Raw genomic sequence first — 14,515 nt, forward strand, 5'->3', positions numbered from 1 at the left:
AATTTTACGACATTCGGATAAGACTAAGGGACGATTAAATATTGACTGCTATTGATGTAAAAGATTACCAGGTCTTTAAGAGTTTATTCGGAAGACAACAGCTCTATAAACATTCTTCCGTGGTGACCCGACTTTCTAGTTAATGACACTTACATGATTAGTTTAAATCAGGTAATATTAATTACAGAGAATTGATTTAATAAAATAATATGTCATATAATTTAATCCATAGTAAAGACATGACACTGTGTTACAGTCAGGACTTTAGACTGCTCCTATAGGAGGGAACTTCAATATGGTCCTGGCATCATCATCTTCAACATTGTATTCCTCCCTAATCATCAGTCTGTGTTACAGTCAAGTCAGCCAGTGAGCTCAATCAGCACCCGAAATGCAGTGAGAAGGCGGGGGCGGGGGGAGGATCAGTGAAAAATAATGATTCCACTTGACACAATCATCACCCAGAATCAGTAAAAGTGATTGGAGGGATTCAGACAGACACCATAGCAAAGGGAGAGGTGGTGAATGATGGCGCCAGAGGGGAGGGCTGCCATCTTAGCGGCTCTTAACCAACCGTGCTATTTCGATAGTTTTTTCACGCTGTTCGTAACTTTTTTTGTACATAATGTTGTTGCTACCGTCTCTTATGACGGCAGCAGCAACCAGGCACGACTCCAACACCATCATTAAGTTTGTTGACGACACAACCTGATCACCGACAATGATGAGACTGCCTATAGGGAGGTCAGAGATCTGACAGTGTGGTGCCATGACAACAACCTGTCCCTCAATGTGATCAAGACAAAAAGGAAATGATTGTGTACTACAGGAAAATGAGGAGGATAGTGCACACCCCCCGTTCTCATCGACGGGGCTTCAGTGGAGCAGGTTAAGAGCTTCAAGTTCCTTGGTGTCCACATCACCAACAAACTATTATGGTCCAAACACACCAAGACAGTCGTGAAGAGGGTACGACAAAACCTATTCCCCCTCAGGAGACTGAAAAGATTTGGCATGGGTCCTCAGATCCTCAAAAGGTTTTACAGCTGCACCATCGAGAGCATCCTGATGGGTTGCATCACTGCCTGGTACGGCTTCTAAACAGCTTCTACCCCCGAGCCATAAGACTCCTGAACATCTAATCAAATGGCTACCCAGACTATCTGCATTGCTTCCCCCTCTTTTAAAATTGCTGCTACTCTGTTCATTATCTATGCATAGTCACTTTAATAACTCCACCTACATATTACATCAATTACCTCCACACCGGTACCCCCTCTATAAAGCCCCGCTATTGTTATTTACTGCTGCACTTTAATAATTTGTTATTCTTATCTCTTACTTTTTTATTGGGGGGGGGCGGGGGGGGGGCGAGTGGTCTGGGAGGGCGGGCGGACCGAGTGGTCTGGGAGGGCGGGCGGACCGAGTGGTCTGGGAGGGCGGGCGGGCCGAGTGGTCTGGGAGGGCGGGCGGACCGAGTGGTCTGGGAGGGAGGGCGGACCGAGTGGTCTGGGAGGGAGGGCGGACCGAGTGGTCTGGGAGGGAGGGCGGACCGAGTGGTCTGGGAGGGAGGGCGGACCGAGTGGTCTGGGAGGGAGGGCGGACCGAGTGGTCTGGGAGGGAGGGCGGACCGAGTGGTCTGGGAGGGAGGGCGGACCGAGTGGTCTGGGAGGGCGGGCGGACCGAGTGGTCTGGGAGGGAGGGCGGACCGAGTGGTCTGGGAGGGCGGGCGGACCGAGTGGTCTGGGAGGGCGGGCGGGCCGAGTGGTCTGGGAGGGCGGGCGGACCGAGTGGTCTGGGAGGGCGGGCGGACCGAGTGGTCTGGGAGGGCGGGCGGACCGAGTGGTCTGGGAGGGCGGGCGGACCGAGTGGTCTGGGAGGGCGGGCGGACCGAGTGGTCTGGGAGGGCGGGCGGACCGAGTGGTCTGGGAGGGCGGGCGGACCGAGTGGTCTGGGAGGGCGGGCGGACCGAGTGGTCTGGGAGGGCGGGCGGACCGAGTGGTCTGGGAGGGCGGGCGGACCGAGTGGTCTGGGAGGGCGGGCGGACCGAGTGGTCTGGGAGGGCGGGCGGACCGAGTGGTCTGGGAGGGCGGGCGGACCGAGTGGTCTGGGAGGGCGGGCGGACCGAGTGGTCTGGGAGGGCGGACCGAGTGGTCTGGGAGGGCGGGCGGGCCGAGTGGTCTGGGAGGGCGGGCGGACCGAGTGGTCTGGGAGGGCGGGCGGACCGAGTGGTCTGGGAGGGCGGGCGGACCGAGTGGTCTGGGAGGGCGGGCGGACCGAGTGGTCTGGGAGGGCGGGCGGACCGAGTGGTCTGGGAGGGCGGGCGGGCCGAGTGGTCTGGGAGGGCGGGCGGACCGAGTGGTCTGGGAGGGCGGACCGAGTGGTCTGGGAGGGCGGACCGAGTGGTCTGGGAGGGCGGACCGAGTGGTCTGGGAGGGCGGACCGAGTGGTCTGGGAGGGCGGACCGAGTGGTCTGGGAGGAAATATATATAAAACACAGGAAAATCACATTTTCGACTACATTGGATCTTTAATACTTAATAATCTAGACATCCATGTCATTAAAGGTATGTCTGCAGTAAAACCACAGGTCCCTGAGGTACTTCACTAATTACACAACAACCCAACAGAATCCAGAAACCAAACATCCAGAATTACCCCTAACAATGGCTGCCCTGTGAGCTGTACAGTATGCTGTCACAAACATTGATCCTCTTTAGGATTTAAATGTATCTGAGTATTAGCGGATAAGAACGTCAAGCTTATTTTCACAACATACGCCGACGGTTGATTGAACTCTAAACGACTCAATTTACAACTCGAGGAAGACTAATTTTAAAGAATATCAGCAAAGAGAAGTGCCTGCTGCTAAGATGAAAACAAACCATATGAATAACTAAATAACTTTACGTCAACGCTAAAAACAAAATGTTTCAGTCATTTAGCAGACACTCTTAACCAGAGATTTACAATTTGTGCATTCATTTTCATCTATTTTAACACTGCAATTCCAAGTATTTGATTGAATAGTTATGTAACTGTTATATTTATAAATGTTTATTTTTAATACATTTGCTAAAATATCCAAAAGCCTGTTTTTGCTTTGTCATTATGGGGGTATTGTGTGTAGATTGATGAGATCTTTAATTTTTTATTTTAAATCAACTTTAGAATAAGGCTGTAAAGTAACAAAAATGTAGAAAAAGTTAAGGGGTCTGAATACTTTCCTACGGCACTGTATCTGTGCATGAACATGTGACTGTGAATTGGAGCTACTGTATGCAGTAGAGAAACGCATTCTCTGTGTGTGTGTGTGTCCTGCTCACCCAGGTGATTGCGCCGGGTCATGTCAGGTGATACAGGCCGTAGCTTCCTCTCCTGTTTAATGCCCTCGAGAAGGCGCTCATGGAGACTTCGCGGCCGCGCAGGGTGGGGCTTCAGCTTCCTGGCAGCAACCTGACACACAGAGATAATGAATTATCAGGAGAGATCATCAACACCAGTGAAACACGTACTGAAGCAGCTCCCGTTCAATCCAATACAACTGGATTCATCCCCTTAGGGGCAAGAAGGTGTCACAGTAAGGGCACTAATTACGGTTTAGTGTGTATTGCTCAGCGCTAGCAATAGGGAGCTGACAGACACATGCCACCATCTCAATTCATCCTCCTCATTATCACCATCAAGTCTGTCGTAGCACAGCAGTACTCACAGGGTTGAGAGGTGGTCAGAGACTAGGTCAGTACTCCCAGGGTTGAGGGGTAGTCAGAGACTAGGTCAGTACTCACAGGTTGAGAGGTGGTCAGAGACTAGGTCAGTACTCACAGGGTTGAGAGGTGGTCAGATACTAGGTCAGTACTCACAGGGTTGAGAGGTGGTCAGAGACTAGGTCAGTACTCACAGGGTTGAGAGGTGGTCAGAGACTAGGTCAGTACTCACAGTGTTGAGAGGTGGTCAGAGACTAGGTCAGTACTCACAGGGTTGAGAGGTGGTCAGAGACTGGGTCAGTACTCACAGGGTTGAGAGGTGGTCTGGAGCGGATGAAGTCCAGGATGACCTCATGAGCGCTCTTCTTTAACCTGGGAGGGATGTCTCCATTGAGCTGGAGTAACAACACATAGGAACAGGAAAGGTAGTGAGTACACACACACACACACACACAGGTAGTGAGTACACATACACTACCGTTCAAAAGTTTGGGGTCACTTTGAAATGTCCATGTTTTGGAAAGAAAAGCACCTTTTTTTGTCCAGTAAAATAACATCAAATTGATCAGAAATACAGTATAGACATTGTTAATGTTGTAAATTACCATTGTAGCTGGAAATGGCAGATTTTTAATGGAATATCTACATAGGCGCACAGATGGCCATTATCAGCAACCATCACTCCTGTGTTCCAATGGCACATTGTGTTAGCTAATTAATCCAAGTTTATCATTTTAAAAGGCTAATTGATCATTACAAAAACCTTTTGCAATTGTGTTTGCACAGCTAAAAACTGTTGTCCTGATTAAAGAAGCAATAAAACTGTCCTTCAGACTAGTTGAGTATCTGGAGAAACAGCATTTGCAGGTTCGATTACAGCCTCAAAATGGCCAGAAACAACAGACTTTCTTCTGAAACTCATCAGTCTGTTCTTGTTCTGAGAAATGAAGGCTATTCCATGCGATAAATTTGATAAATCTCCTACAACGCTGTGTACTACTCCCTTCACAGAACAGTACAAACTGTCTCTAACCAGAATAGAAAGAGGAGTGGGAGGCCCCGGTGCACAACTGAACAAGAGGACAAGTACAATAGAGTGTCTAGTTTGAGAAACTTACGCCTCACAAGTCCTCAACTGGCAGCTTCATTAAATAGTACCCGCAAAACACCAGTCTCAACGTCAACAGTGAAGAGGCGACTCCCGGATGCTGGCCTTCTAGGCAGAGTTGCAAAGAATATCCCGGAGTCGCCTCTTCACTGTTGTTCACTGTTAACCAAGGCAAGGTGACTGGGAATATGGCCGAATACAAACAGTGTAGTTATTCCATCCGTAAGGCAATCAAACAGGCAAAACATCAGTACTGAGACAAAGTGGAGTCGCAATTCAACGGCTCAGACACGTGACATATGTGGCAAGGGTCTACAGACAATCACAGACTGCAAAAGGAAAACCAGAAACGTTACGGACACCGAAGCCTTGTTTCCAGACAAGCTATACACCTTCTTCACCCGCTTTGAGGATGACGCAGTGCCACTGACGCGGCCCGCTACCGACGCGGCCCGCTACCAAGGACCGTGGGCTCTCCTTCCCCATGGCCGATATGAGTAAGACATTTAAGCGTGCTATCCCTCGCAAGGCTGCCGGCACAGAGCATGTGCAGACCAGCTGGCTGTTGTGTTTACGGAAATATTCAATCTTTCCCTATCCCAGTCTGCTTTCCCCACTTGCTCCAAGATGGCCACCATTGTTCCTGTACCCAACAAAGCGAAGGTATCTGAACTAAATGACTATTGCCCCGTAGCACTCACTTCTGTCATCATGAAGTTCTTTGAGAGACTAGTCAAGGATCATATCACTTCCACCCTACCTGATACCCTAGACCTACTCCAATTTGCTTACCGCCCCAATAGGGCCACAGATCATGCAATCACCACCGCACTGCCCTATCCCATCTGGACAAGAGGAATACCTATGCAAGAATGCTGTTCATTGACTATAGCTCAACATATAACACCATAGTACCCTCCAAGCTCATCATTAAGCTCAGGGCCCTGGGTCTGAACACCACCCTGTGCAACTGGGTCCTGGACTTCCTGACAGGCCACCCCCAGGTGGGGAAGGTAGGAAACAACATCTCCACTTCGCTGAACCTCAACACTGGGGCCCCACAAGGGTGCGGTGTTTGCAGATGACAACAGCAGTAGGCCTGATGACCAATAATGACGAGACCGCCTACAGGGAGGTGTTGAGGGCCCTGGGAGTGTGGTGCCAGGAAAACAACCTTCACTAGCCAGCTTCTACCCGGTTATGCAACCCTGCACCTTAGAGGTTGCTGTATACTGTATTCTATTCTACTGTATTTTAGTCAACGCAACTCTGACATTACTCAATTACTCTAATACTTATTTCTTAATTCCATTCTTTTACTTTTAGATGTGTGTTTTGTTGTGAATCATTTTTACATCCTACTGCACTGTTGGAGTTAGGAACACAAGCATTTTGCTACTCCTGCAATAACATCTGCTAAATATGTGCATGTGACTAATGAAATTGTATTTGATTTTAACAGAGTGAAAAGAAGGAATACTGGACAAAACATCCTGTTCGCAATAAGGCACTGAAGTAAAACTGCAAAAAAAATTGGCAAAGAAATTAACTTTCTGTCCTGAATACAAAGCGTTATGTTTTGGGAAAATCAATCACATCACTGAGTACCACTATCCACTTTCAAGCATGGTGGTGGCTGCATCATGTTATGGGTATGCTTGTCATCGGCAAGGACTAGAGTTTTTTTTTTATAAAAAGAAACGGAATAAAGCCAAGCACAGGCAACATCCTAGAGGAAAACCTGGTTCAGTCTACTTTCCAACAATCACTGGGAGATAAATTCCCATCAGGACAATAACATAAAACACAAGGCCAACTCTACACTGGAGTCGCTTATCAAGACAACATTGAATGTTACTGAGTGGCCGAGTTACAGTTTTTACTTAGTTCTGCTTGACAATCTATGGCACCTTTGGCAGCGATTACAGCAGTGAGTCTTTCTGGGTTAGTCTAAGAACTTTGCACACCCAGATTGAACAACATTTCCACTTCGGTCGCCAGCTGTACGGTGTTTCCTCCGACACATTGGTGCGGCTGGCTTCTGGGTTAAGTGAGCAGTGTGTCAAGAATCAGTGCGGCTTAGCAGGGTCATGTTTCGGAGGACGCATGGCTCCCGACTGTCGCCTCTCCCGAGTCCGTACGGGAGTTGCAAAGATAGGACAAGACTAACTACAATTGGATATCATGAAATTGGGAATAAAAAGGACTAAAAGAATAACAAAATATAAAATAAGAACTCTACACTGCAGTCTGAGGTATCTCATTAATGCACAACATAGTAAAACCTCTTGCAAAAAAAAAGGTTTTATTGGACAGATTCATGCAGGTCCCTCCCCGTTTGCTTCCTAGTGAATAACATCAGATGCTATTGGGGTTCAGCATCACCCATCCTCACCGGGCCCTCCCTCACCACGACTTAAAACAAGGATGGCCAACCACCGCTTTCCCCCCATCCTCACTGGGCCTAGCCCTCCCTCACCACGACTTAAAACAAAGATGGCCAACCACCGCTCCCCTCCCCCCATCCCCACTGGGCCCTCCCTCACCACGACTTAAAACAAGGATGGTCAACCACCGCTTTCCCCCCATCCTCACTGGGCCCTCCCTCACCACAACTTAAAACAAAGACGGCCAACCACCGCTCCCCTCCCCCCCCCATCATCCTCACTGGGCCCTCCCTCACCACGACTTAAAACAAAGATGGCCAACCACCACTCCCCCCCCCCATCCCTAACAAACACAGCTGATTAAACTTATTACATTCTAAACTGAAGATCATGATTAGTTGATTATTGAAGTCAGGCATGTTAGTGTGCCACCAATCAGGCCCCAGAGAACTGGAGTTGCCCATCCCTGACCTAAAACATGAACATCTACCCCTTCCTTAAGATGATATTCTTCATGTTTAAGTCCCTCACCATGACGTTCCGTAGTTTGTATCGTTTGAAGCGGATGTCATCCATCAGCATCTCATAAGGTGTGAGCTGGAACTCTACAGGTAGAGGGCTGTACTGTCTCTCCTGGACCTTCTTCAGCTTGACCCCGTTACGCAGGTCACCCATCACCTGCATCCAGAACTTAGCCTGAGGGACACCAGATTAAAGCAGGGTTAGGGCTGTGGCGGTCATGACATTTTGTTAGCCGGTTATTGTCATGCAAAACGGTCCAGTTTTGTCGGCTACTTGGAATCTGAGAAATAAATAACACTTATTTAACTCCACACATCAACCGCTGTTTGAGGAGCTCTCACTGCACGACAGGTGATATTCCAACCAATACTCTGTATGCCATGGACTTTCCAACCCTCTTCCTACAGATACCCAGTACTCTGTATGCCATGGGCTCGCCAACCCTCTTCCTGCAGATACCCAGTACTCTGTATGCCATGGGCTCTCCAACCCTCTTCCTGCAGATACCCAGTACTCTGTATACCATGGGCTCTCCAACCCTCTTCCTGCAGATACCCAGTACTCTGTATGCCATGGGCTCTCCAACCCTCTTCCTGCAGATACCCAGTACTCTGTATGCCATGGGCTCTCCAACCCTCTTCCTGCAGATACCCAGTACTCTGTATGCCATGGGCTCTCCAACCCTCTTCCTGCAGATACCCAGTACTCTGTATGCCATGGGCTCTCCAACCCTCTTCCTGCAGATACCCAGTACTCTGTATGCCATGGGCTCTCCAACCCTCTTCCTGCAGCTACCCCAGTGCTTCATTTGGGAAAGAAAGTTAAATCTGTTCGGGAACATCGATAGTAACATATTTTGGCAATGAAACATATTTGGAATTGAACTTTCAGTGTACTTCCTGAATTGAAAGACCCCAACCTCGGATAATAGCATCAACATTGAGAGGGTATTAACCCTCTAGAGTCTAAGCCAGGGCGGGGAGGGGGGGTTCTAAACTGACATAGTGAATTATTTTCAGCTGGTTATACCAAGGATCATTTATCGATTGGATTTGGAATTTTAGGACCCATTTAGGTATATAAAAAAAGCATATATACGCTTGTACTACTATAGACCACAGCAACACATTGAATAACACGTTTATAAATGGCAGAAAATAACAAATCACAAGAAACAAGAAACAAGGTTAAAGTGTCTGTCCTAGGACCCCTAAAGCTATAAAGAAAAATATTTAAACAATTATTGGATGAAACATTGAATTTGGCATTACTGCTATTAGCCAATAGAAATGCATTGAATAACAGATTCACCACATGGAACAGAGAGTCAATGGGATGTTTGTTTTGAAGCGTCTGTCCTATATCTGAGAGACAAAAAAAAGATCAGGAAACATACCATTTATTTATTTATATACTGTTCCAGACAAAAGTTGTAGAACTCATTCAAGGGGTTTTCTTTATTTTTTACTAGATACTAGTGAAGACATCAAAACTATTAAATTACTCATATGGAATCATGTTGTAACAAAAGAAAGTGTTAAACAAATCTAAATATAGTTTATATTATTTGAGATTCTTCAAAGTAGTCACCTTGATGACAGCTTTGCACACTCTTGGCATTCTCTCAACCAGTTTCATGAGGAGGTCACCTGGAATGCATTTCAATTAACAGCTGTGCCTTGTTAGAAGTGAATTTATGGGATTCCTTTACTCCTTAATGCATTTGAGCCAATCAGTTGTGTTGTGACAGGGTAGGGGTGGTATACAGAAGATAACCCTGTTTGGTAAAAGACCAAGTCCATATTATGGCAAGAAAAGCTCAAATAAGCAAAGAGAAACTTTAAGACATAAGTCAGTCAATGCGGAAAATGAATTACTTTTAAAGTTTCTTCAAGTGCAGTCGCAAAAAAACATCAAGCGCTGATGATGAAACTGGCTCTAATGAGGACCGCCACAGGAATGGAAGACCCAGAGTTACCTCTGCTGGAGAGGATAAGTTCATTAGTTACCAGCCTCAGAAATTGCAGCGCAATAATTGCTTCAGAGTTCAAGTAACAGACACATCTCAACATCAACTGTTCAGAGAAGACTGCGTGAAACTGCTGCAAAGAAACCACTACTAAAAGGACACCAATAAGAAGAAGAGACTTGCTTGGTCCAAGAAACATGAGCAATGGACATTAGACTGGTGGAAATCTGTCCTTTGGTCTGGAGTCTGTCAAAAGACGGATTTCCACCAGTCTAATAAATACTCTCCTATGGGAAGGGCTACCTGCTTCAGCACTTGGTTGTCTCATTCTGTGAGCTTGTGTGGCCTACCACTCGGCGGTCCCATTCTGTGAGCTTGTGTGGCCTACCACTCGGCGGTCCCATTCCGTGAGCTTGTGTGGCCTACCACTCGGCGGTCCCATTCCGTGAGCTTGTGTGGCCTACCACTTCGCGCCTGAGCCGTAGTTGGTCCTAGAGGTCTCCATTTCACAATAACAGCACTTACAGTTGGCCAGGGCAGAAATGTAACAAACTGACAATGCTGGAAAGGTGGCATCCTATGTCTGTGCTACCTTGAAAGTCACTGAGCTCTTCAGTAAGGTAATTCTACTGTCAATGCTTGTCTATGGCTGTGTGCTCAATTTTAAACACCTGTCAGCCACAGGCGTGGCTGAAATAGCCTAATCCACCAATTTGAGGGGTGTCCACATAGTTTTGGACATGTAGTGTACTGTGTTAAGAGATATGAGAGAGGATTGTGGATCGCTCTCCGCGGTGTCCTCAGAAAAATAATGTTTCATGGTTAAGGAAACAGGGTAGGGTAGCCTAGTGGTTAGAGCGTTGGACTAGTAACCGGAAGGTTGCAAGTTCAAATCCCCGAGCTGACAAGGTACAAATCTGTCATTCTGCCCCTGAACAGGCAGTTAACCCACTGTTCCTAGGCCTTCATTGTAAATAAGAATTTGTTCTTAACTGACTTGCCTGGTTAAATAAAGGTAAAAGAAAAAAGAAAAAAAAAAGGGATACAGTACTTTCAACCTAACTTCAGTTTCCTCTGAAAAACAGACGTGTGGACTGCGTTCCGGTTACTCTTACCCAGTCAGCGTTCTGTAGCTCGTTGAGATCTCTGACTGGTTCCTCTCGAGTGTCTCCCTCCATCCGCCGCAGGTTCTACAGGAGGAAGAGAGATTTTAGCACACTGTGGGAGATATTCTGTAGAAGACCAGTGTCCACTTCCCTAAGGATTTAACATGGTCCACACACACACACCTCAGTGTCCACATCCCTTAGGACTTAACATGGTCCACACACACCAACACAGTCGTGAAGAGGCTGAAGGCTGAAGGCACTCAGAAGGCTGAAAAGATTTGGAATGGGCCCTCGAATCCTCCCAAAGTTCTACAGCTGCACCATTTAGAGAATCTTGACTGGCTACATCACCGCATGGTACGGCAACTGCACTGCTTAAAGACTTAAAATCTACACTGATTGAAGTGGATTTAACAGGTGATATCCATAATGGATCATAGCTTTCACCTGGTCAGTCTATGTCGTGGAAAGAGCAGGTGTCCCTAATGTTATGTTCACTCAGTGTATCATAGACACACTACATTGACACTCCCACAGAAAACCTATACAGACTCGTGCACTTTTCCACTCATAATTTGCTGCTGCTCCTCTGTGCTGTTTTACTCTTATTATTATCATCTATCCTGATGCCTAGTCACTTTACCCTGCCTTCATGAACATATCTACCTCAAATACCTTATCTATCCTGATGTCTAGTCACTTTACCCTGCCTTCATGTACATATCTACCTCAAATAGCTTATTATTATCTATCCTGATGCCTAGTCACTTTACCCTGCCTTCATGTACATATCTACCTCAAATACCTTATTATCTATCCTGATGCCTAGTCACTTTACCCTGCCTTCATGAACATATCTACCTCAAATACCTTATTATCTATCCTGATGTCTAGTCACTTTACCCTGCCTTCATGTACATATCTACCTCAAATAACTTCTTATCTATCCTGATGCCTAGTCACTTTACCCTGCCTTCATGAACATATCTACCTCAAATGCCTTATTATCTATCCTGATGTCTAGTCACTTTACCCTGCCTTCATTTACATATCTACCTCAAATAGCTTATTATTATCTATCCTGATGTCTAACTCAAATACAGTTGAAGTCGGAAGTTTACATACACTTAGGTTGGAGTCATTAAAACTAGTTTACATACACTTAGGTTGGAGTCATTAAAACTAGTTTACATACACTTAGGTTGGAGTCATTAAAACTAGTTTACATACACTTAGGTTGGAGTCATTAAAACTAGTTTACATACACTTAGGTTGGAGTCATTAAAACTAGTTTACATACACTTAGGTTGGAGTCATTAAAACTATTTTTTTAACCACTCCACAAATTTCTTGTGAACAAACTATAGTTTTGTCAAGTCGGTTAGGACATCTACTTTGTGCATGACACAAGTCATTTTTCCAACAATTGTTTACAGACAGATTATTTCACTGTATCACAATTCCAGTGGGTCAGAAGTTTACATACACAAAGTTGACTGAGCCTTTAAACAGCTTGGAAAATTCCAGAAAATTCTGTCATGACTTTAGAAGCTTCTGATAGGCTAAATAACATAATTTGAATCAATTGGAGGTGTACCTGTGGATGTATTTCAAGGCCTGCCTTCAAAATCAGTGCCTCTTCGCTTGACATCATGGAAAAATCTAAAGAAATCAGCCAAGACCTCAGGGAAAAAAATGGTAGACCACAAGTCTGGTTCATCCTTGGGAGCAATTTCCAAATGCCTGAAGGTACCACGTTCATCTGTACAAACAATAGTACGCAGGTATAAACACCATGGGACCAAGCAGCCGCCATACTGCTCAGGAAGGAAACGCGTTCTGTCTCCTAGAGATGAATGTACTTTGGCTGCGAAAAATGCATATCAATCCCAGAACAACAGCAAAGAACCTTGTGAAGATGCTGGAGGAAACAGGTACAAAAGTATCTATATTCACAGTAAAACGAGTCCTATATCGACATAACCTGAAAGGCCGCTCAGCAAGAAAGAAGCCACCGCTCCAAAACCGCCATAAAAAAGACAGACTACGGTTTGCAACTGCACATGGGGACAAAGATCGTACTTTTTGGAGAAATGTCCTCTGGTCTGATGAAACAAAAATAGAACTGTTTGTCCATAATGACCATTGTTATGTTTGGAGGAAAAAGGGGGAGGCTTGCAAGCCGATGAACACCATCCCAACCGTGACGTACCGGGGTGGCAGCATCATGTTATGGGGGTGCTTTGCTGCAGGAAGGACTGGTGCACTTCCCAAAATAGATGGCTACATGAGGAAGGATAATTATGTGGATATATTGAAGCAATATGGGTCTTCCAAATGTCCCCAAGCATACTTCCAAAATTGCGGCAAAATGGCTTAAGCTTGTGGAAGGCTATCTGAAACATTTGACCCAAATTAAACAATTTAAAGGCAATGCTACCAAATACTAATTGAGTGTATGTAAACTTCTGACCCACTGGGAATGTGATGAAAGAAATAAAAGCTGAAATAAATCTACTATTATTCTGACATTTCACATTCTTATAATAAAGTGGTGATCCTATCTGACCTAAGACAGGGAATTTTTACTAGGATTAAATGTCAAGATTTGTGAAAAACTGAGTTTAAATGGATTTGGCTAAGGTGTATGTAAACTTCTGACTTCAACTGTACCTTATTATCTATCCTGATGCCTAGTCACTACGCTCTGCCTTCATGTACATATCTACCGCAAATTATATGGTAGTGGTACTCCCTGTATATAGCTCCACATCTATCTGGTACTTCCTGTATATAGCTCCACATCTATCTGGTACTTCCTGTATATAGCTCCACATCTATCTGGTACTTCCTGTATATAGCTCCACATCTATCTGGTACTTCCTGTATATAGCTCCACATCTATCTGGTACTTCCTGTATATAGCTCCACATTGATCTGGTACTCCCTGTATGTAGCTCCACGTTGATCTGGTACTTCCTGTAAATAGCTCCACATTGATCTGGTACTGGTACTTCCTGTATATAGCTCCACATTGATTTGGTACTCCCTGTATATAGCATATATATAGTGTGTAAACGTTATATTGGAGTGTTCTTACTCACCACATGTGGCCCAAAGTAAATTGGCATGACAACCTAAGGAATATGGAAATGAGTGCCAAGGACTGATATGCATAGACATGCATGGAGTGAGTGTATACAGCACTCTAGAAAGCAGGCAGCTTCTTGAACAGATGATGACCAATGCTTAAAATGGATATGTAGGGAAATGTTTCTCTTTCTTACATGTCATATTGTTCTGGTGTACTCTAAGTCCCAGCGTAGTGAATAACATTCTATTCTATCCGTTCTATTATATTGCTACATTCTATTCTATCCGTTCTATTCTATTGCTACATTCTATTCTATCCGTTCTATTCTATTGCTACATTCTATTCTATCCGTTCTATTCTATTGCTACATTCTATTCTATCCGTTCTATTCTATTGCTACATTCTATTCTATCCATTCTATTCTATTGCTACATTCTATTCTATCCATTCTATTCTATTGCTACATTCTATTCTATCCATTCTATTCTATTGCTACATTCTATTCTATCCGTTCTATTCTATTGCTACATTCTATTCTATCCGTTCTATTCTATTGCTACATTCTATTCTATCCATTCTATTCTATTGCTACATTCTATTCTATCCATTCTATTCTATT

General features: G+C 45.2%; 1 protein-coding gene across 2 annotated transcripts in view; it reads right to left on the reverse strand.

The window, feature by feature from the left end:
* LOC110496778 (protein spire homolog 1) overlaps window positions 1-14,515 on the reverse strand; it is a 109,493-nt gene that overhangs the window by 47,154 nt on the left and 47,824 nt on the right. For both annotated transcript variants that reach the window (XM_090209445.1, XM_090209444.1), the window contains exons 5-8: window positions 10,809-10,883; window positions 7,734-7,898; window positions 4,016-4,102; window positions 3,327-3,456 (exon numbers count right to left, since the gene is read on the reverse strand). In XM_090209445.1, the coding sequence (XP_090065571.1) occupies window positions 3,327-3,456; window positions 4,016-4,102; window positions 7,734-7,898; window positions 10,809-10,883 (457 nt within the window). The remainder of the gene's footprint in view (window positions 1-3,326; window positions 3,457-4,015; window positions 4,103-7,733; window positions 7,899-10,808; window positions 10,884-14,515) is intronic.

This window comes from Oncorhynchus mykiss, chromosome 18 (assembly GCF_057628025.1).
Source record: "Oncorhynchus mykiss isolate SJ-2025 chromosome 18, ASM5762802v1, whole genome shotgun sequence".
Classification (NCBI taxonomy): domain Eukaryota; kingdom Metazoa; phylum Chordata; class Actinopteri; order Salmoniformes; family Salmonidae; genus Oncorhynchus; species Oncorhynchus mykiss.